The 20,994-nt window shown below is 42.0% G+C and overlaps 1 protein-coding gene across 2 annotated transcripts in view; it reads right to left on the minus strand.

Moving 5' to 3' along the window:
- CCDC88C (coiled-coil domain containing 88C) overlaps positions 1–20,994 on the minus strand; it is an 86,380-nt gene that overhangs the window by 63,065 nt on the left and 2,321 nt on the right. For both annotated transcript variants that reach the window (XM_052694025.1, XM_052694024.1), the window contains exon 3: positions 15,720–15,828. In XM_052694025.1, the coding sequence (XP_052549985.1) occupies positions 15,720–15,828 (109 nt within the window). The remainder of the gene's footprint in view (positions 1–15,719; positions 15,829–20,994) is intronic.

A 20,994-nucleotide genomic window follows, 5' to 3' on the forward strand; every position in this document is an offset into this window, starting at 1 on the left:
ATGCTTCAGCCAAAAGTGTCTCAAGCCCCAGGCTGTGGAGAGCAGGATCTACCTTCAAGCACACTGGGGCTACATTACAGTGTAAGAGTTACTGGAAAATTAAGGCATAGATTACACAAAAGTTTATATTGCTGTGGATCTGAACCTAGCAGTATTCACTCCTTGGTAGTCCAGAGAAAGTACAGCTTCTAGAGGCAGCCTCAGATGACATTCTAAGGGGCACTAAATTCAGAGAGATAAGCACAAGCAGAATTTTGTCAGTGCAGAGCAGGTTTACACCCTTCACCTCAGTGAAGCACAAAACTTCTTTGGCAAAAAAGATTCATCTGTAACAGAGAAATGAGCAATGCTGGGTCCATTTTGAACTCCAAAATATTGACCATGTTAATGTGTTGAGTAAGGATTCTTTTGTTCTGGTTTACAAACAGCTTTTCACATAACTTAATAAAATTGCTCTGCATCATTGTTTAAATACACTTCAGCAAAGGCATTGAGTTACTTGGACAAACCTGTTTTTTGCTGAGAGCATCGTGAATTGGTTGAGTGATGAATGGCTGCTCAGAAATTGGAGCTCCATGGGAATTAATGCAGCCACTCACCAGAAGAAATGCCACAGTAAAACAATTTGCTCTCTTCAACCTACAGTAAGAGTTAATACTTTGGAGACAGGCATATTAAGTAATAGCTCAGAAAACATGCAGATGGTGCTAGTTTTAAAGGAAGAAAGCAGATGCTTATAGTCTGCTGAACATAAAGAAAATCCAGTAATTATTACAGTGTGGTACCCGAATGCAGACCCAGACGCTCTGGCACCTTAGCAGCACCAGCTCAATTCACCATTCCTCTAAGTCCCAGCACAAGCAGTAGCCATTTGCTATCTCCACAGCAGTAAGATGCATGGTAAATACAGGGTCCTACAATCAGGCACCAAAGTCTGAACTCGCGACCTTCAAGCTAAGAATGTTCTACTGATAGTGTAAATATGCAGAAGATGTGCTGGGTCTATGAAATTTACCACTGAAAATTAATGCACAATAATAAATAAACAGAATTTCCCTGAATTAATCTTAATCCAGTCACCACTGTCAATTTCTAAGCAGCACTACAAAAACAGGCATAACTGAGACTAAAATGAGCATTTGCTGCATGTTAGATCTGTAGATACACGACTCCTTGTGAATTCGGACTGAAAGCTATTCTCATGACGTAGAAGCAACAGTCCTTTTGAAGCCAGCCCTACACAATGCAGGCAGGAACTAAGCAAACTTCTTCAAATGGTGCTGCCAACTCATTTCAGCTCCAAGCTGCACAACTCCTACTGTTTCAAGCTCCTGCGAGCAGACTGCTGATGCCATCAGGTTGTAGGGCGGGTTTTGGACACATGACTAAGAATGCAAATGAAACCTGCCTGCTGATCACATTATATAAAATTTCACACTACAATTGAAAGAAAAAAAAAAAAAAACATTCAACCATCTACTCATTCCTTTGTCCATTAGGGAGGAAATATCTTCTGGTACACACTGAGTGAATGTGTACACTACGCTACGTGTTTCATTGGGCTCCTTATGCACAGCTTTACCTCCACACTGTAGATTTGGATTAGCTGGGGAGAACAGACAAGAGCAGCTCTGCAGGCATTTTTTTTATTCCAACACAACACTCTGGTTTTCCAAGGTAGGGGTATAGCCATGTAGTAGTTGTTGCTCTGCAATGACAGATAAGTAGTGGAGTCCCTTAGGGATAACTAGAACATACGTTCTGCTCTGGGAAGAAGGTGATAGGAGTGGTTTTGTGGATGCACTTCTCTTTAAAAGAAAAAAAAAGACCTAGCTCCCCACCTATTAACACTTCCCAATTTACATTGTTGTAATTCTACTGGCTAAGGAAGCTAAATTCTTAAGAGATACCTGCGAAATTCTTCATTACTTTTCCAGAAAAGGAAAAGCAAGCAAGGGTGCCATGGTTCTATGTTTTTTGGGTTTCAGTATTCCACATCAACTGCATCTGGCAGCAACTAAGTCAGCATACACCTCACTCCACACATGCCTACTCTCAGATGATACATGTGGGTGAAAGAAAGGTTGGGGGACAAAGGAGCAGGAGAAAGCTTTGCACTGTCCCCCAAATAGGTCTTCATTAAATGCTTTAGGAGGTCTTTGTTGCATGCAAGTACAGCCTCCTTGCTGTCTCCTTGTAGCATCACAGACGCAAATCCCCTATTTGCATCTTTGGTATGCAGAAGGCATGAAATCTTCACAAAAAGATGACATGAAAGGCTTGGCTTGTTGGTCATAAACACGGACATTAGTCTTTCCTTGGGGAATGGTCAGCACAGAAATCAGATGTTCAGAATATATTCCTGCCCATACAGTTCAAAGCAATGAATAATGCACTTTGGAAAAGAGCAACAGAACACAATAGTGTAGTAAAGCACACATCACATTAAGCAAGTAACAGGTGGTGACCAAAAATGCATTTTTAATGAGCACCTCTTTATGAATGCACACAATGCAAAGTGGTTTCCAGTGCTTTGAAACACACCACTCCTCAGTGCAGATTAAAGATGCCTCAGTTACACAGAACTAGATGTGTAAGCTCTTTAGTTTCTCTTCAGACACCTCATGGTTTTATTTATTTTTAAGAAATACATTTAGCAGCCAAAGTTGAAATTCTGTACTCTTAATACTTACAGATTCTTTAATTAACACTAGGTAAATCTGCAGCTAACGCTAAACTTTGATGTGTGTATGCATCTGCTTCATCAGACGCGCTACTCTTCACACGCATACAATTAAGTGAAGGCGGCAGCCCAGCAGTTGGTGGAAGACGCAGCGTTTGAATCCCAAGGCCCAGACAGGCACGAACCATGGATTCATAGCAGTTCTTCCAAGTGAATCACCATGCTCCCAAGCTGTTTCTGAACTGGCCCACAGGAAATCCAGGGACAAGAGTTAGACACTAGTCTATAGCAGGAGATGTTCCAGTACTACAGAGAGCTGAAGCATCAGGCAAGCCATTTCACCACTGTTACCTATCCACACAAGAGGGAGCAGAGAAGTCATTTATGCTATTTAAAAAGCAATACTGGTTACTGGACTGTGCCACAACACTCGCAGAGGTTTCAGGCAGTTAATAGTCAGGAGATCAGACTTTGTTATCGGAACTATAGCTATATAACTATATAGCTATAGAACTATAATCAAATATGCTCAGCTCGACTGCATCCTGTTCTGTCTCAAAAGAGCCATATCTCAAGGACTGAGACAGCAGTTTAAGAAGTTACTCCAGTCTGAATCTTCCTGCATGAGGATCAGTATTACAAAAGAAGAAAATAAATGTGTTTCTCATCTCCTAAGTGAGGCTGTCTTGTTAATCTCTGAGATGACATATTCCTCGTATTTCAGTCACCACTTAAAAGCCCTGATTCATACAGAGACTTAAGGGCATACAGCAGGTTATTACTTCAGCAGGTTGCTTGTTTCTACCATACATAATACCCCTTGTAATTCTTAACTGTTTTCCCCCTCGAGGGCATACAGCATATGCTTTGGGATGAGAACTGGAACAGACTTGCTCTGAATCTCAAAGGAAAATTAACGACTTCTCATTAAAAAGGTGAGAGGTAGCAGTTAAACTCTTCCCTCTCCTATTTCATCCTTAAGGAAGATAATTCTTTGTCAAAAAATGTTATTTTTTGGTTTAATAACTGTTTAGACAATACATTAAAAAACAAAAAAACGCTCATCTCTGCAAACAGATGATTTTAGGTCTTCACTGCATTAGTCAGCCTGGTTCTGTTAACCACAAACTTCTTTGGCTTCTTAAGTGCCAGGAAACCAGTTTGCTCAATTTATCATATCTGATAGAGCAGCAGCATGTGCCAAAAAGGGTCCATATCACAGGGTAGATGGTAGTTAAAGTGCTCAAACTGTCACAAAAACCTCCCTCCTCTCCCCATCCTCACAACTGTATGTTTAGTGACGAGATCTCAGCAAATACTTTAAGATCCAAATTCTACCTTTTTATGAACATGCAACTTCTTTAAGGCTTTAATATTTGTACCAAAGGACAAAAACCCTTACATCCTTCCCTACGTTAAGGCAAGCAGAAGTGTGTCTTACATCAGCATGCCAGATACCTACAGTACAAATTATGGTAAGCTATGAAACTTTTTATATCTCTCTGTGCAGGGAGGAGCTGCCTGGCTGAATCAGCTGACCACGACTGCTGTTCTGAACACATTCCCTGGGGAAGAAAGTTTCTGTCACTCTGCATGGCCTCATTCACTGTAGAAATTAAAGCTATTAAACGCAAGAGTACTCAAGGGGACCTTCCTTTTGTGCTGCAGAACAGCAGGACACCAGCACAGACAGCAGAAACTTCACCTCCTGTCGATGCAGCGTGGGTGTAAGCCCTTATCTGAGAACATGTTCAGATCAGGCACACTGTCCCAGCAAGGGGTCACTGCTCCTGAAGACCAGTTCCCTGTTGCCTTATGTCACATACCCTGATTTGGAAGCGTTGGACACCCACCACACTGGCAGCATATCCAAATGATGGAGAGATCTTACAACCTGGCAGCAGACTGAAGGCTTGTGCTTCAAGAATCTGAAGTTGGGAAGCTGTGTGCTTTAGGCAAGTCAGACACACAGTCATTATCAATAAAGCAGGAATTTCAAAGTCATTAACCTGATATTTGTCATGCACTCCCAAGTAAAGAGATGCTACCATAGATTTTCCACTTCTTTTCACTTCCATAACACATGAAAAGGGTCACTGGTTACAAATGTATTTCTACTTGTTTATAAGTAAATCAAATGAACCTCAAAAGATTTTTCCCTAATAAATGGGTGGCAGAGCACACAGCTCACCACAAAGGCTGCATGCAGTTCAGTTTGCATGTCACAGAAGCAGCTGACTGTGCCAGCTCAGCTCTCAGATGAGCACATCTCTTACCAGTAGGCTGGGCAGAAGCCTTCAAAGCCAAGACAGGATGGGACCTTCTGCAGGCATTCACATGGTTGCTATAAACACTGCAAGTCTCCAAGTACTGATAAAGTGTGATGAAGCCCTTGACACTGGTAAGGGCTGTGACATACTGTCAAGGAGAAGAGCCAAAACAAGCCATGATCTGGCAGCCAGCTCTGATTTCACAACGTCCAAGGGTATCAGAGCAAAACCACGGACCTAGCCAAGCATCTCGAACTGCACAGTCAGTACTGCTTATAATCAGGTCCCACACCATGAAAAGAAAGTACAAGTGAACTGAGAAGGTTTATAAAATGAGGCCAAAGTCTGCAGCATCTTATTGAGAAGTCTTCAAGCAATTATTTGAAATCTGAATCCCTCAATTGCATAGCATTTACACCCAGCAATTTATAAAGAGAAAGATCTAAGCAAAAAATGGAGCTCAAAAATCGCCTTCCCAAGTCAAGATGTTGGCTCAGGCTACAAAGCAAACATGTACTAGAAGAAATGCAGAGCAGTTCACTCAAGCTTGAGAATTAAAACGGAGCACTCCAGTTGCATTTCTTCTGCATGACTGGAATCCAGGAGCCAGAGCTAAGCACCAGAGCACTGAAGTGTAAGCAAGGCTTCTAATAATGGCAGCTTTTGTGGTCCTCCACTACCAGCTCCTACTTTCTGCATGTACAACTATTAAGAGCAATCCACATGCTGTTCAGAGAAGCATTTGTCTCAAATCTTACAAGCAAAGACAGAAAGAAATACTGACACAACTTTTTCAAATTAAAAAAAAAAAAAAAAACAACCAAAACCACAGCGATTGTTCTTGTTTTTCTCTCTTCTTGAAAGAAAAATATATTCAGGAAGTGAAATAAAGACACATATAATACTGATTGATCCATATCTGGAGAAATTATCCTTCTAATATACACAGCAATTCCGTATTTAGTATCAAAATTAAATTCACCTCCTCCCAGTATATGATGGCAAATGTTTATCCTCCTTTGGAACTCCCACCACTCAGTTTTCCTGTTAACACAGCTGCCCCAAAATAAACCAAGCATTAACCTCAGTGCAACACTCCCCTTTTCCTTGAGCACACTGCACTCCAAACAAACAGCTACTTCTGCATAGCAGATTGATGTTGGATTCCTTTATAGATACCTTTTAGTGAATTTTCTACATATGGGATCACATTTAGAAGTAATAATAACAATTCTAGGGTGCCACAGGGAACTTCTCTTGCTTCTAAACCTTAAAGCAAATAAATCAGGCCTTCTTGCAATAAGTTCTTTAATGCTAGGTAACTAAATGGGACATATTTTTAATAGATGAAGAGTATCACCTATGTTATTTTTTATTTTTATTTTTTTTTAAATGTTAAATATCCCCAAGATACTTAAATAGAATTAATACAAGATTGCTCTCTGTAGAGACCAGGAGTCTTCCCCCCTGTCCCCAAGAGGCAGACGCCTGTCATGCCTTCCGTCACCTAGCAGGCTCTAATGATGTCACTGAGTCTAAAAACGAAAATAATAAACATCTAGAGACTTTTAATAATGCTAACTATGAAAGAGGACAGACAGTGACAGTTCCACAGGGACCTTCGGTCTGCTGAGCAGGTTTATATTTAGGCACTTTCAGGGGCCATGTGAGAGCCCAGCAGAATGTAAAAGCTTAACTCTCCTTCAGTTCCATCTCTTAATCATCATGTGAAACAGGAGAGGAACCAGCTCTCACACAGCTTACATTCAAACAGCCCACCTAAAGAGCTGTTAAAAAAAAAAAAAAAAAAAAAAAGACAACACAACAAATCAGTGCACACAATCTGCTTTATCTGCTCCTTAGAGAGTTTGCAAAGGAAGGATTTTAAAAAAGAAAACAGCATAACTTGCACAGGGAAGTTGCATGTATGCATCACTCAGTGACAGTATTTTGATTTCAGTGCATTCATGACTAAGTACCTTTGATTTACACTGTCATAAAGACTACATTCTGCATAAAGTACAAAAGGCATCCTTTGCTGAGGTTTGCCTTCAGTGAGGTAACAAGCAGGCTAACGCTGCTTCCTGCAGCCAGTTCTGCTCCTGCTTGGGAGCCAGGCAGGCTCTCTGCATGACAGAGGCAGCCACTCCACACCTTCTCCTATGCCCTACAGCACTCAACTGCCAGAAATACCAGGGGTCAGAATAAAGCTCCAGCAGACCTTTATGATGCAGCCCACATTTTGTTTCCAAAGTAAATACAACTCTGCACTTGGATATGATGCTTCAGTTCCAGAAATGAATGGGAGGATCTCAATCACTCCTTCAAAGAGGCTGATAACCGCTGCTTTAGAAGATATCCCAAGCATCTGCCTCAGATTAAAACACCATGGAAGTATTGTTTACAGACCTAAAATAAATAAATAAAACTCATTACCAAAAGCAGTGTGTGGGAATATAAGCTTGTAACAACAGCTACTGAACACAAAACCCAGATCTGCTAGACAAGACGCACAGAGATGACCTCTGCTCATCTGGGTCAAAGACTCTCCAAAACCAACAGGAACAACCTCCCACACCCAGCCTTGATCCAGACTCAGCACTGTGAGGGAACAAGACTGGAGTCAATCCAGCATGCTACAACCTGGCACATGAGAATCTCAAGGAAAGTCACCCTGCATTAAAGAATAGTTTTCAGACAATGGGCAAAAAACAAAAAACAAAACACCTTCATTTGAAAGCTGCCATTAAACAGTAGAAGTCTTTTAGGGAACTGCCATGCAATTAGAGGACTTGTCTGCAATCACATTTCACATTTTTGTACAATTTCTTGTCTCTCTGTGTATATACACAAAAATGACACAATCCCCTACAGAAACAAAAAGAAAGTAATCTTCAATTTTCACTTTTTTTTTTTTTTTTTTAGCAAAAATGAATCTCAACTACCAGCCCTAAGTAGCATGCAGACCATTTTCTAACACAACTGAAACTGGAGGCATCTGCAAGAACTCAGTTATCTCCTTAGCTAACACAAAATGGGACAGCTGCCCAGAATTTAGGCAGAGGCTTCATAAACAGTATTATATGGGACCAAATACCAACTCCACTGCAAAACTCTTACAGATGGGCTCTGCTCAACTCTGCCCCTGTGCTTACGGCTCTGCAATCCTCAGTCCCTTAGCTGCTAGTCACCTCCACCTCACTACAAGCCTGCAAAGATGCATAGAAACCATGGGGAGCAGGACAAGAGGCAGCTTGTGCCAGTAGTTCACACCTTCCTTTCTCACCAGCCTCCACTAACACATTTGCATTTTTGACACACAGCCTTTGATTAACAGCAACACTCCAAAGCCTACACGTGAACCCTGCCCTGCTGTTCTGACCACTGCACAAACACATTTTTATTTCAGGATGCTGCTCTTCTTTTGGCTGGGCTTCATTTATCCACACTGTGAACTCATGCCTCTGTAGCTTATTAGAAAAAAAAAACAAAAACAAAGCTGCACAGACACACGCCAGCCTGTTCGGCTCTTTCCCAAATTCCAGTTCCAGGAAACAGGCCTCAGATTGCCTGGCTGGTAATTTCGAGTCACTTCAGCTTCTTTCTCACTGAAGTGCCTGATAACAGGCCTGCAGGACAGATGCTCCATCCCTGGAAGTGTTCAACACCAGGTTGCATGGGACCCTGGGCAACCTGGCCTGATATCAGATCTGGAGATTGGTGGCCCTGCGTGTGCCAGGGGGTTTGGAGCTTGATCCTTAGGGTCCCTTTCAACCCAAGCCATTCCATGATACTATACATTAGATGATACCATCTTTCTGATTGTTCTGGCATTCTGCTTGCAGAAGAGCAGTACCACTGTCCCCAAGTGAGGGACTAAGCAGAGGCCAACACCAGCTCAGCACTGCCAGAATGCCCACACCACAGCCAGCATCTCACTGACTGGCACCCATCGCCATGACAGCAGCACATCCTCACAGTGCCAGCCTCGCGCACAGCCTTCACGTATCATGACCACACTGCTGCACAACAGTACAGCTAACCAAAAATATTTTGGTCAACACAGAACCAAGGAGGGCTCTTTAAGTTAAGTACTGAATAAATACATACAGAAAGCCATTCTACCTATGATACATTCAAAATAACCAGTGTATTTTAGTGAGAGGAAGAAACAAACATAAAACTGATAACATCACACTCCAGGTCACACTGATGACAAAGCAGCATTTCCTGAGTAAGGCCCACAGCCTCACTGAGACACTGAGCATCTGCGATAGCATCATAGCGTGACAGGCAAGTCAGTATTAACTTATTTACTGCACAGCTGTTAAAAAGAGCCTCAGCAGTTGATTAATGTGTTCCTATGTGCAGCTGCCAAAATCAGGCCACAAAAGCTGTATAGCTTTGGTAGGTGCAAGAAGACAGTTCCCAGACATAACGCAGAAATGGGCCAGGAGTCTGTACAAATAGAGCTCATACAACCACACAGCAAAGGGAAAGAACACACACACACGAGTGCGTAAGATCAGTCAAGCATCTGAATTAGAGAGAGCTTATCTGTAGAAGCTTTTGATGTCTTGTTCTTGACACTGTTAATAATCTTGGAATTTAAAGCTCTAGATGATGAAAGGCTCCTCCCACCACTGCCAAGCTGCTAAATTAGAGATCTAGGGAACAGGAATCAAAGAAAAGAAGCCACCCACACATACTGTATTTTGACATACCAATAGGCAATAACATCAAAAATATGAATTTAGTTCTACCATCTAGCTCAGTATGCTATTGTATTTGAATTCCCTTTCCTCTCCCCCTCCCCAGAAAGAGAAATGCTTTTCTACTTCAGAAAAATGTCCTTTTAAGTGTATTTCTAGCATTTTGGTGTTTACTTTGCTAAGGAGTGGATTCCAGGGCCAGTAGAATTAGCAGGCCTAGCAGAGAAAGATTTTAACACACAGAAAAAGACATTGTACTTCCAGAACTTTATTTATAGCTCAAATACAGTTGCCAGTTCATAACTTGTGTCCAAATCTGGAGCTTGAAGTTCAAATTCATGCCCACAATCCAGCCAAGAGCTCCCAACCTGACTCAATGCTCCAAATACAGAAGCAGGCATTGTTTATCCACCTGGAAGCCACTGGCATCGCAAGACCCCAGCTGAACCACAGGGAGAAGCAGTTTTGGCCCCAGCTTAAAGACAGAAATCTCTCTCCTATGGAAGACCCAGCCTCAGCACTACTGCAGACCCAGTGTCAGAGCTCACAGCAACAGCCATCTCACAGGCAGCTAACGCCTTTTAATTCATCATCACAATATGACACTTAATTGATAAGAAGTCCTGCTGCTTGTACTTCATTTGCTCCATGTTGGCGCAGAAAAGTAAAAGCAGACTGAGAAACATGAAGGGTGCCTTGCTTTTCAAGACATCCTTCTTCACCATTACGTGAGCTTAGGTGGGACAGGTACAAATTGAGGTGATATAAAGTTCTTAAGAGCTCAGTAAATAGCTCCATATTTACTTCTCCACAACCTAACTTTAATAAAAATGCTAAGGAATGAGAGTTTTTTATTGCAACTGCACAAACCATGTAGTCGTAACTCATTTTAGAGCGCACATAAATAGACTTTTTTTTTTTTTTTTAAATGGATACATATTTCCATCTGTTTTAGAAACATGAGGCGATTTGCAAAGTATTCAGTGGCCACAGCTGAAGAACTACAGGCAAAACACAGCTGTGACCACAGCACTTCTTCCCACAGCAACTGCTCATCCACATACTCCCGACGTGGCCACAGCACCCATGCTGGGACTGGCCAACAGATGATAATGTTCTTTCTTAATCCTCTCAACGACCTCAAAATTTTACATAAGTCGTAGGAATTTTTGCTTAAGAATGCAGTACATACAGCTGGAATGGTTAGTGGCATTTTTGAAGGTTAAGAAACTAGCTGACATCAAAACAAATTCTTTTATTAATTTAGTTTTTTGGGGGTTGCTTTTGTTTGTTTTTAAATAAGCTGCTACCAAAGCAACTGTTAGCTCCTTAGACTTCTGAATCTGACAACTGACAGGAGCAGAGGATGCACAAGGCCACTGTGAGCTTCCCCCACCAGCCTGCCTTTAGGCCCTTCCAAACCCTCAGTCTGAGTGCTCTCTGAGCACCGCAGAGATTTGGGCAGCTCTTCACACACAGACGTTTCAAGTGACAGCATCTACAGGATTTACACACTCTCTGTAGCATGGCAAATCCATGTTTTCTAACTTCTCCCCTCCAATGATGGAAACAATCATAGGCTTGTAACGCTTTAAAAACAAACAAACCCTATCAACGCACTGCCAGAAACAAGAACTGCCACAGGCCACTGTGAAGACAGCTGCCACAGCTGGGATTAATCACCTCTCTGAAAAGAAACAGAAGGTGCCAGAGCAATTAAGGGCCATAACAACATACTATGGACCTTATGAACCTGGGTCAAGCATGTTTATTCCTGCGAAGTCAAACATCATTTGGTCTTCCGATTCTTGCACCTGAACTGCTCTCCAGCTAACTGGACTAGTGGCTGATTTTTAGTAAAGCTCACAACAGAAACATTACCAAGAGAAGAGAGTGCTCAGGAATAGCAAGATCAATTCACCTCTGTTACACTGGGCTATCCTTTGCTGGCATGCAGACTGACATTCCCAACTGTGCCTGCATGACAAGGCAGCAGACCACAGCACCAGGTCAGCCAGACCCATGAACACAGGTTAACTGCAGTACGTGGGGAAGATTTCACCTTTGGACAAGCACGCACAACATCAACCCCACTGAGAAGTGGGCAAGCATTCCTTCCCCAGTACTCTCCATTCTCTATCAAGCCCTTTAATCAACATCATCACTGCACTAGGCAGTGGCTGACTCTCACTGTACCAAGCCACATCATACAAAGCCATTCTGAATTTCAGTTTAAAGACAGCCAAGTATATGAACTCAGCCTGAACAAGATGAGACACTGTGTCATACAATGAGCAACAAACACATTCTTCCTAACTCAGCCCTTTGTTAAGATATGGCACCAACTCCAGAAGTTTTATGACCCACCATTTCTCCAAACTGGGGCTGACACAGCTATTAAATGCAGCTAATGACAGATTCCTTTGAATGCTCAAGAAATCCCACAGCAAAATGAGTCATTTGCCTTGTTTCCAAAGCAGAGGCCCCCACCCCAGGAACAGACCTGCAGAGGTACAACTGCTCAGACAGCACAGCACGCAGAAATGTCTGCCTGCTACCAGAAGTAACCACTCTTACATGCCCAATTACTTATGAAATAAATAATATATAACTAATATATATATAAAATAAGCACAGCAACCAAAGTTGTCCCCCCCTTTAAGTAAGTCTTTAACATTTTTATTCATAGCCATCTACAGTCAGGTTTTGCGAAGGTGAAAGATGTGAAGGCAGCTCTTCAAGAAGTTGTTAGAAAATTCAGTTTGCAAACTTCTGAAAAACGAGATATTATTTGAACTGAAAAGAGGCTTCTTCGTGGCCATTATGTGCCCTGAAGGGTCACCTATCTTCTGAATATCAGATTTATTTTTAGTAGCCTTTAAGTCACCTTTCTCAGATACACAGATTCCAGTAACACAAATCCATGCCACATCCTTGACTGGTCCTGCCTAACAACAGAGGGGCCATTACTCTATCATACCTACTACCTATAAAGCATGAGGAGACACAGCCTATCAAATTCACTAAGTTATAACCTTGACTTGGGTCCATCCAGTGAAAGGGAATGTGAAGTGTCAAGACCAATGGTGTATTTTTAGAGCTTTTGTTTCCCTTGAGGAAGCAGCAGATTCTGTTCCTATTGTTTGTCAGGAACTTTCCCCTCCCACTGCCAGCCTGCAACCAAAATCCAGTCTGTATGTTCAGTCAGTAGGACACAACCCTCACTTCAACTATCGCTACAAGCAATACCTACGACTTCAAGCTATTAAAAAGAAAACAAACACAAAAATAAATATTAGCAGCAGGCTTAGCAATACTTACACAAGGGCTACTCCAAAAGTAATGCCTGTTATTTTGTTACATTGGCCCACAACATCAGAGGGGGATGCTGGTGGTACAGCAACAAGGCTGAACCTTCCCACCAGTATTCTATTACATGTTGCCATGTGAGACATGGCAGCAGAGGGGCACATGACAGAATGTTGTATGACATCAAAGTGTGGATGTGAGCAGTGAGTGCTGCATTTAGGCAGCAGCAACATGAAAGACAAGCCACATTCCAGACAGTCATGCAGATTTTTTACAAACATAGCATGCAGGCTCTTGTTCATTGCTGGAAAACAAAACAAAACACAAGAACTCACAGTGGTGACTATGTTGAAAAAAAGCCTTTCACAGCTCAGAATTTGTTCTATCAAATAGCATTTTTGTGCTCTTTTTATCTGTTGTGGCTTCCATGGAAACAATAGGACACATTACTTTTGGACTCACCAGTGTATATTCCACACTATCCCTACTGAACAGTTTAACTGCATGTTAAAAAAGCTTTAGCTAAAATGAACTAGTTAGCTCAGACTGTAAAACATAAAAACCTCCAAGTATCTAACACGAATACCGGTACGGTGCTACACTCCACCCCCAGTTACAGCACAGACAGCTTTAACTCTTTCCACACAGCATCAAAAGAAAAGGAAACTCAGATTAACATTTCAGATCTTGGATCTCATTTGAAGATACAACTGTGACAAGAACAAATAAGTTTCTTATACTATGGTGCCATCATACAAAAAAAAGTTATGATGGCCTGTAATCACACATTTTCAGGACCAAATGCAAAGAATGATCAATTCTCATGATAATTGATTGCTATTTACATGCATTATATATACAGTCTTCAAGCAGCAAGATTTGCTGTACTTAAGGTTTTCTGAGCTACAAGAGGAACACCATTACTGTGTCTCCTGAGAGCCCAGACTACTGTTTTCTATTAAAAATTATATGTTTTCACCTTCTTCAGTGGTTTCTAGCTTTATTGGATTACGATTACACTCGTAATCCAATAAAGCTCAGGTCAACAAGACATCAAAGAACACAGCACATGATTCTGAATCATTTCCCCTCACCCCTCCCCCCAACCAAATCTGTTTTCTCTTTGCATACTATTAAAAGAGGCTAGATTATCAAGACAAGCAGTTTGCTTGAAGAAAAAGCTTTAATTTCAACACCTGAAGAATCAGACTCTCAAAACTAAATATTGCAAGGATCGGGAAGGATAGTGAGAGTCTAGGCCTTTACAGTGTCCTTAATCTGTCCTTAAATACAGACCACTTTCCTTGCAGACTCTGTATACACATTTACACTGTACAGTGGATAACCAAGAAACTACTTCAGCCTCCACTTAGGACCAATGGAATCCCCACCTACAAATCACAAGTCTTAGGAATGACCACATTGTATCAGCTTCTCCCATTCTCAACCACAGAGACATGGGTCAGCTGTATTCAGAAACACATGATGTCCTCCTCCCACATTTCAAACCTTAAGTTATACCCTCAGTTTTCCTAATGCAGCTATAACTTGCTTAGGGAAGCCTGAATCCCTATGGATGACTCCTCCATGCAAATCCAGAGCAAAGAATTGGTGGCATTAAACATGGAACAGAGCAAACAGCTCTGGAAGACAATGACAGCAAAAGGCCCTAGTATTATAGAGCAGTTAATTCAGTTGTAATACTTCTCTGTGTTTTGAGTACAAAAACAACACAGTCTCTCTCCTATATTTACAAAAAAGTGAAGTGTCCAGGATTAACACATTCACAGTTTAGTTGTTTTGTCCATTAAACAAGTGAGACATTTACCAGGAGTATTTCAGTAGGTTTTGGTGTTTTTGGACTGGTTTATGCTATGTAACATTCAAATATGGCAAAAAACACATACAAAAGGAAACACTAGCACAGTTACTTCTCTCAGCTAGCCTGAATACACACAACAGTGTGCATACTGAAAATCTATTTAGAGTAACTGAATTCACTCCAAGGGCTTTTCTGCAGGACCCAACATGTATTTCAGTCTGTAAAAGCATTCAGCTGTCACTGTCTTAGTAGAGGGACACTGACGGTCAGTTCAAGGATGTTACCTGAGAATAGTACTATTTGTGAGAAGCTGCAGTCATTTCTGCATTTATGTCTGTTAGAGTAAAGTGGCCAGATCTAACAGTTTGCTTAACACCTAAAAAACAGCTGCATAGTGTTGGAAGTCTGTCTTCAATACAAGAAAAAGTTTGTTTTTCCTCATTTATATTTTATAAACCTGTGATTTTCATTTCTAGCAAACACAGTATTTCACAAGCAAGTTTGGTGGCAGTCCCATTACGAGAAGGTTACTTATTTTAAGGAAGTCTCACACATCCAAAAACATTATTCCATTCTTCTCACATTCCAAAAGCATTATTCCAGCCTGGTCTAGCATTAAATGGTGGCCCTGCATGTGGCAGGGAGGTTGGAGATTCATGATCCTTGAGGTCTCTTCCAACCCTGGCCATTCTGTGATTCTATGATTCATTCTGTCATTTCCATTGTCAGCAAGTCTCCCCCCAAAACACAGAGCACCATAACACTAGAGAAGGTATTATTATTTCTTAAGGAAAGCATGGTTGGAAGTACTTTCACAATAACACAATTTCCCCTCCATTTCCTGTAGAGTTTCCACCGGCTGCTGCATCAATTGAATCAGTAGAACAATCAGCATAGTTCAATGAGCAAAGAGCAGATCTTACCTGATAGTAAGTCTTAATGTTTCTGACTAAGATGGTCAGGTTTTGAACCCGAAGATAGACATCATTATTTACATGCTTGTTAACACGGTGGTTGGTTGGACGAGGGTCTCTATGAGCAGAGGAAAAAGAAAATTAATTATGCCTTTCCTTGGTGTTAAAACTTAACATCTCAATAATGCACCATTAGGAAGAACCTTAAATATATGTTCACTGAATTAGTTGACACAAGTATATGTGATACATATACATTAATTCATAATACAATAAGCTTTGCACTTATGTGTCGCTAAGAGATCTTACTGCATGCCACTTAGGTTAATCCACACAGCAATTCAGGGCAGTTTCCCCTCTTATTTTCATTTCCCTGAGGCACAGACCATATGTAGTTTGTGCAAATTGGACCAAAGCAGTCTTTGTTAATATGAGTCTTATCTCACTCAAACAAAGGCAAGCCTAGAGAAGACTTACAGTTTGGTTTTAGGACTTCAAGTCCAGAGAAGAGTGTTAACACTTGATCACTGTGCAAACTGCAGAACTCTGATGTGTTATAACACCAAGGAAGCGAAGGTAAAAGGGAGCACTGAACTTCTGCTGCATCCAGATATGGTTAGATTGTCCCTCCCTCTCATATACCCAGGGTCTCACAATTAACAGTTCTAGTTCTACTGAGACTTCATATTTTAATGAAATATTAAGACAAGTAGACATATACTTTATGATGGAGGAAAAAAATCTTTGTGGAGAAGTCAGGGGAAAAATGTCTAAAGCTTCTGATTTTAATGAAAGGAAATCAAAGTGATACCTGAAGCAACTTTATTTCTCCCATTAAAAAAAATACAAAAGCTGCTAATGATAAATATGAATATGCACCTTCACATTCTGTGTGTATCATGACATCTTGGCAAGAAAACCTAAAAACCCTTGTCTACCAATATCACAGATCGAAGCCCAGCATTTACCTTATAATAAAAGCTCTTATCAACAAATGCTTACACAATTCCAACACCTGCCTCCCAGAGCCCTCCCTGCTCCGGCTGTTAATTAAGCCATTCACAGCTCTTATAGGGCCAAATATTGAACTCCCGTGTTGACTAGGAAGTATGAGAAAAACTCCTCCAATATTTATTTTTAAAATTTATCTGCTAAAGTTTACATAACTATTCTATACATATACATACACACACACACACACACACACACACATATATATTTATTTTTTTTAAATGCACAATCACCCCAAAGCACCCCTCCAGACATGGAAATACGACTGCCTTGGCAGCAGATAACATCAGGGACAGCACCGAGGTGCCAGGGTTCAAACAAACTGATGCAGCAACAACCCAAATCGCCATGATGCAAACCAGCAGGACTCTTCCCAGTCCTCACACCAGCAAAAGGTTTTCGGGTAGCGATCAGCACAGTAACACATTACGAAGAACAAAGAAGAGATCTTATCAAGCTTCTGGAGTAGAATCTTTAGTAAAGATTTCCCTCAGTTTCTGCCGCTCAGCGCCCGAAGCGCGAACGACTTCCTTTCACTGATGCTCGGACAGCACAATGTGGAAGCCACACACGCACACATTGTTTGCCAGTAATGGGTCTTCAGCAACACAGCAAGCAGTGGGAATGTAAATGGCTTGTACTCAGACTACTCTGCGTCAACATCTGCTCAGTTTTATCCCCAAAGAAGCTGGATGCTTAGCCTTTCTAGGCACACTAGGAATCTAAAGGGGGAGGGTGGCTTTCAGTAGAGAGAAGCTGCCCAAGGAGAAGGCCAAGCTGAAGTTCTCCAATCCCACGTACAAGTTCTTGCTGTCACCTACAGCCAGGAAGAGAGCCTAAGCTGTCTGGCGGCAGCTGCCATACTGAACAATGGGGAGGGGGGAAATTCTTTTTTTAACAGATGTGGAAGGAAAAAAAAAAAAAGTAAGCCTTACAGTTTCACACTAACACAACTTCATACACGCATCAGAGGTAGCACGAAGTCATTAACGCTTAGTCTCCTCTCTCTAGCAGTTCCCACGGCTCAACACCCCCTTAAGGCACGCTTTCTCTCCCCCAGAAACTTCCTCAGCCCTGAAGCCCGTTCCTTCTATCTAAAACACTGCCCCACCCTCCACATCCCCCCATCTTCCTTCCGCTCCTCAGCTGCTGAACAGTCAGACTTCTGCTCGGCCACCCCAACCACAACTCCAGCCCCACAGCATACCAGCAGCACCGGGGAAAGAAAAATATCTGGCAAAAAAAAAAAAAAAAATTCCCACAGTAAGAGGTAAATTCTGTGCTGAAAGAAGCTTCTACCTTAAAGGAGACAGCTGCCAGTACTGCGCCCTGCATACTGAAGCACTTGTTTGGTTTTTGGTTGGTGACGTTTCCATGAGTTTTACTGGGAGAAACTCCCAGGATCACACTGAAAATTGAAGAGGATTGTTTTTTAAAATTGGTAACCAGAGAAAGGGAAAGAATCGGTGCCTGAACGCATCAGAAAAATCCCTGACAGCAACCTCAGTGATGAGTGCTTTTCTGTAGGGTTGCTTTTTCTCCATTTATGATGTTTGGTCTTTCCTATACCCACAAAGAGAAGCACTGCTTCCCTGCTTGTTAAAAAATCACCTACTCCTCCCAGTATCAAAAGCATTCTGTAAATAGGACAGAGGCAGCCTGACCAAGGGCAGCCTTCCACAGACAAGAGAAAAAACATGCCAAGCTACCAGGATGTCTTGGGCCTCACTGCACGCCCAAGTGCTGTACGTCCTCCAATCTGTATGCCTCCTGCAGGCTTTTAACAGAGGTGAAGAGGGAACTAAGGGCAGGGTAGGCGATCCATGAGCTCAAGGCACGTGGAGCTGTCAGCAGCACTACCTGAACATTCACCCCCTTAAGGCAGCAATTAATGAAATCAAAACAAGAAAACAAGGGAAAAAATCATTTTGTTTCTAAAATTTAAAAAGACAATCCTATTTCAGCAATTCCAGACAAATAATCCAGATAAAAAAAGGAAGAAGCCCTCAAACCGGGCCCAAGGCTCATTAGCATCAGAACAGATCAGCAGCCCAGGCACACCCAGCACCCAAGCATCCACGGCCTCAACAACACAGGCACCTCTCTCTGTGAGGAGGCACAGAGTGCACTAGCCCAGGTCTCCCACCGCTCAACTTCCTCCTCTTACTTAAGAGGGATGAATCTGCTGGATGGGTTTCTAAATTATCTGAAAACAACGGTAGAAAGCACACTTTGAACTGTGACTGGGTTAAACGGATATGTACCTTTAGCCTCCCACTCCGCATGCTGCTTGCTGCAAACCACAGCAGCAGCACAGCAGTTGGGCTGTTCCCATCACGAGGTCCAAATTTAAGATGACAGACTGACAGTACCACATACTGGGGCAGCTGCTGAAATTTAGAAATCCATTCCTGTGAACTTAGAGGCCTTAATGCAAATGATTTAATCAGATGTACTCCTGAAACACACTTCCGCTTCCTGAATGCTTTAGCAGAAAAGCAGAGTCTGTGTCAGCCAGAAGGATTAGGACCAATCAGTATAAAGCACTGATGTGCCTGCACGTATGAACTCCTGCATTGTTTCCCAGATAAAACTTTAAATAGGAAGTGTAGATACTTGCTTACACTCCTGGTATCACACAACTGCAGTATAACAGCGAGAGCAGTATATGCCGTGCCATGTGTTTCCCTCATAGCAGAGAGTAACATGCAACTGCCTAAAAAAAAGTTTAGATTTGTCCACAGAGAAGTTCATTTACTCGACATCAATCTGCCAGAAACACAGCAGCTCAGGACACAACAGTTGCACTCTGAAGATTAACATAAGCATTTTCAATAAAGCCTGTTAATTCACTACTGCAGATGCGCAACATTTAATGTGTCCTCCATGCGTGAGCAGGTTGGGGTATGCACAGGAAAAGGAAACCACTCAAAAACAACACAAAAATAACCTTAAAAAATGTCTAAGATATAAGTGGAAAACCAAATACTGTCCTGTGTCTCTTCTGCTGTATTTATCAGCTGATGCACCACAACTCAGAACTAAGCAATCCTAGACAACCTTTTCAAAAGGGGTCTCGCTCCTTCAGGGGCTAAAAAAGCAGTACAGCAGAACCCAATAGGTCGGAAGAGGATCGGGAAAGGCCCAGCCCCACTGTCACCCATTCCAGGCAGCTGCGGGGTCCTGACAGGCAGGAGACACTGCAGAAGTCTCCCATCTCTCTGGTGACGTGGCCATCTCACTGATACAAACCAAGTTGAGGAACTGAGATTTTTGCCTTTTCAAGTTGACAGAGAGAATCTGGGCAAAACCCAATCTACTACAACCAAAACCAGACAGTGCTAGAAGCAGTGCAGCCCACTGGGCACCTCAAAGAGCTGCAGCCTTCCTTTCACTCAGTCTCACCTCAACAGGTCTATCTGGATTTCTGCAGACACCAGACTTTCCAGTCACACGCTAAACTTTAACACCAACTGGCTGCAGGATAGAAGCATTTTAGTTTTAATAAAGAAATTAAGAATAATTCTGCTTTCAGAACCTTCATAAAAACAAATCTGTTGCTCTGCAGCAAAGTGCTGCAACACACTGGTGTCTGGATGTCAAGTCATACATACGTCTACATAAGTTGTGCTCTAATAAGGAGGCAAACAGAATTAAATCTGAAAAACTACAAAGTGAACTAACACATGTAAGATGGCAGCTATCTACAACAGGAATCCTTCTCTTTACTCTACTTCCCTGTACCCTGTGCACATGTGCTTTCAGGTAAGGTTTACTCCCGGCATGCTGAGTTCTATCAGATGTCGCCAAAGGCTCTCATTAATAACATTTCAGTGGGAAGAAATCTCAATCCAAGCACCAAAATCATCCTTAAGGCCTAAAGCTTGCAGAACTGATGAGAGCAGGCATTTTTAAAACACATTTATTTTTCTACTCTGAGAGCTTTGAAGCAGAAACACCCCTTGAAACGCACTCTCAATTTACAGGCAAGTGGTAATTGCACTGCAATTTCTAAAGGTTAAGTCTGAAAAAGTGAAGGTCACAGATGGCACCTCACTTTGTCAGGATACATAAACACAACTGTGATCTTTCCTCAGTCAAACAGCTCCAGACTCTCTGTACGAGTATCTTAGCTTCAAGCTCCTTAGCCACCATCAGAAATGCTGCCAAGGCTACATAAATAGGGAGAACTATTGTGAATAATGGGACAGTTCCCTACTGCACGCAGCTTGGGCTTCCCCAGGAACACTGCCTGTGACATGCTGGCAGAGAC

Source organism: Tympanuchus pallidicinctus, unplaced genomic scaffold (assembly GCF_026119805.1).
Source record: "Tympanuchus pallidicinctus isolate F22 unplaced genomic scaffold, pur_lepc_1.0 scaffold3, whole genome shotgun sequence".
In the NCBI taxonomy this organism is placed as follows: domain Eukaryota; kingdom Metazoa; phylum Chordata; class Aves; order Galliformes; family Phasianidae; genus Tympanuchus; species Tympanuchus pallidicinctus.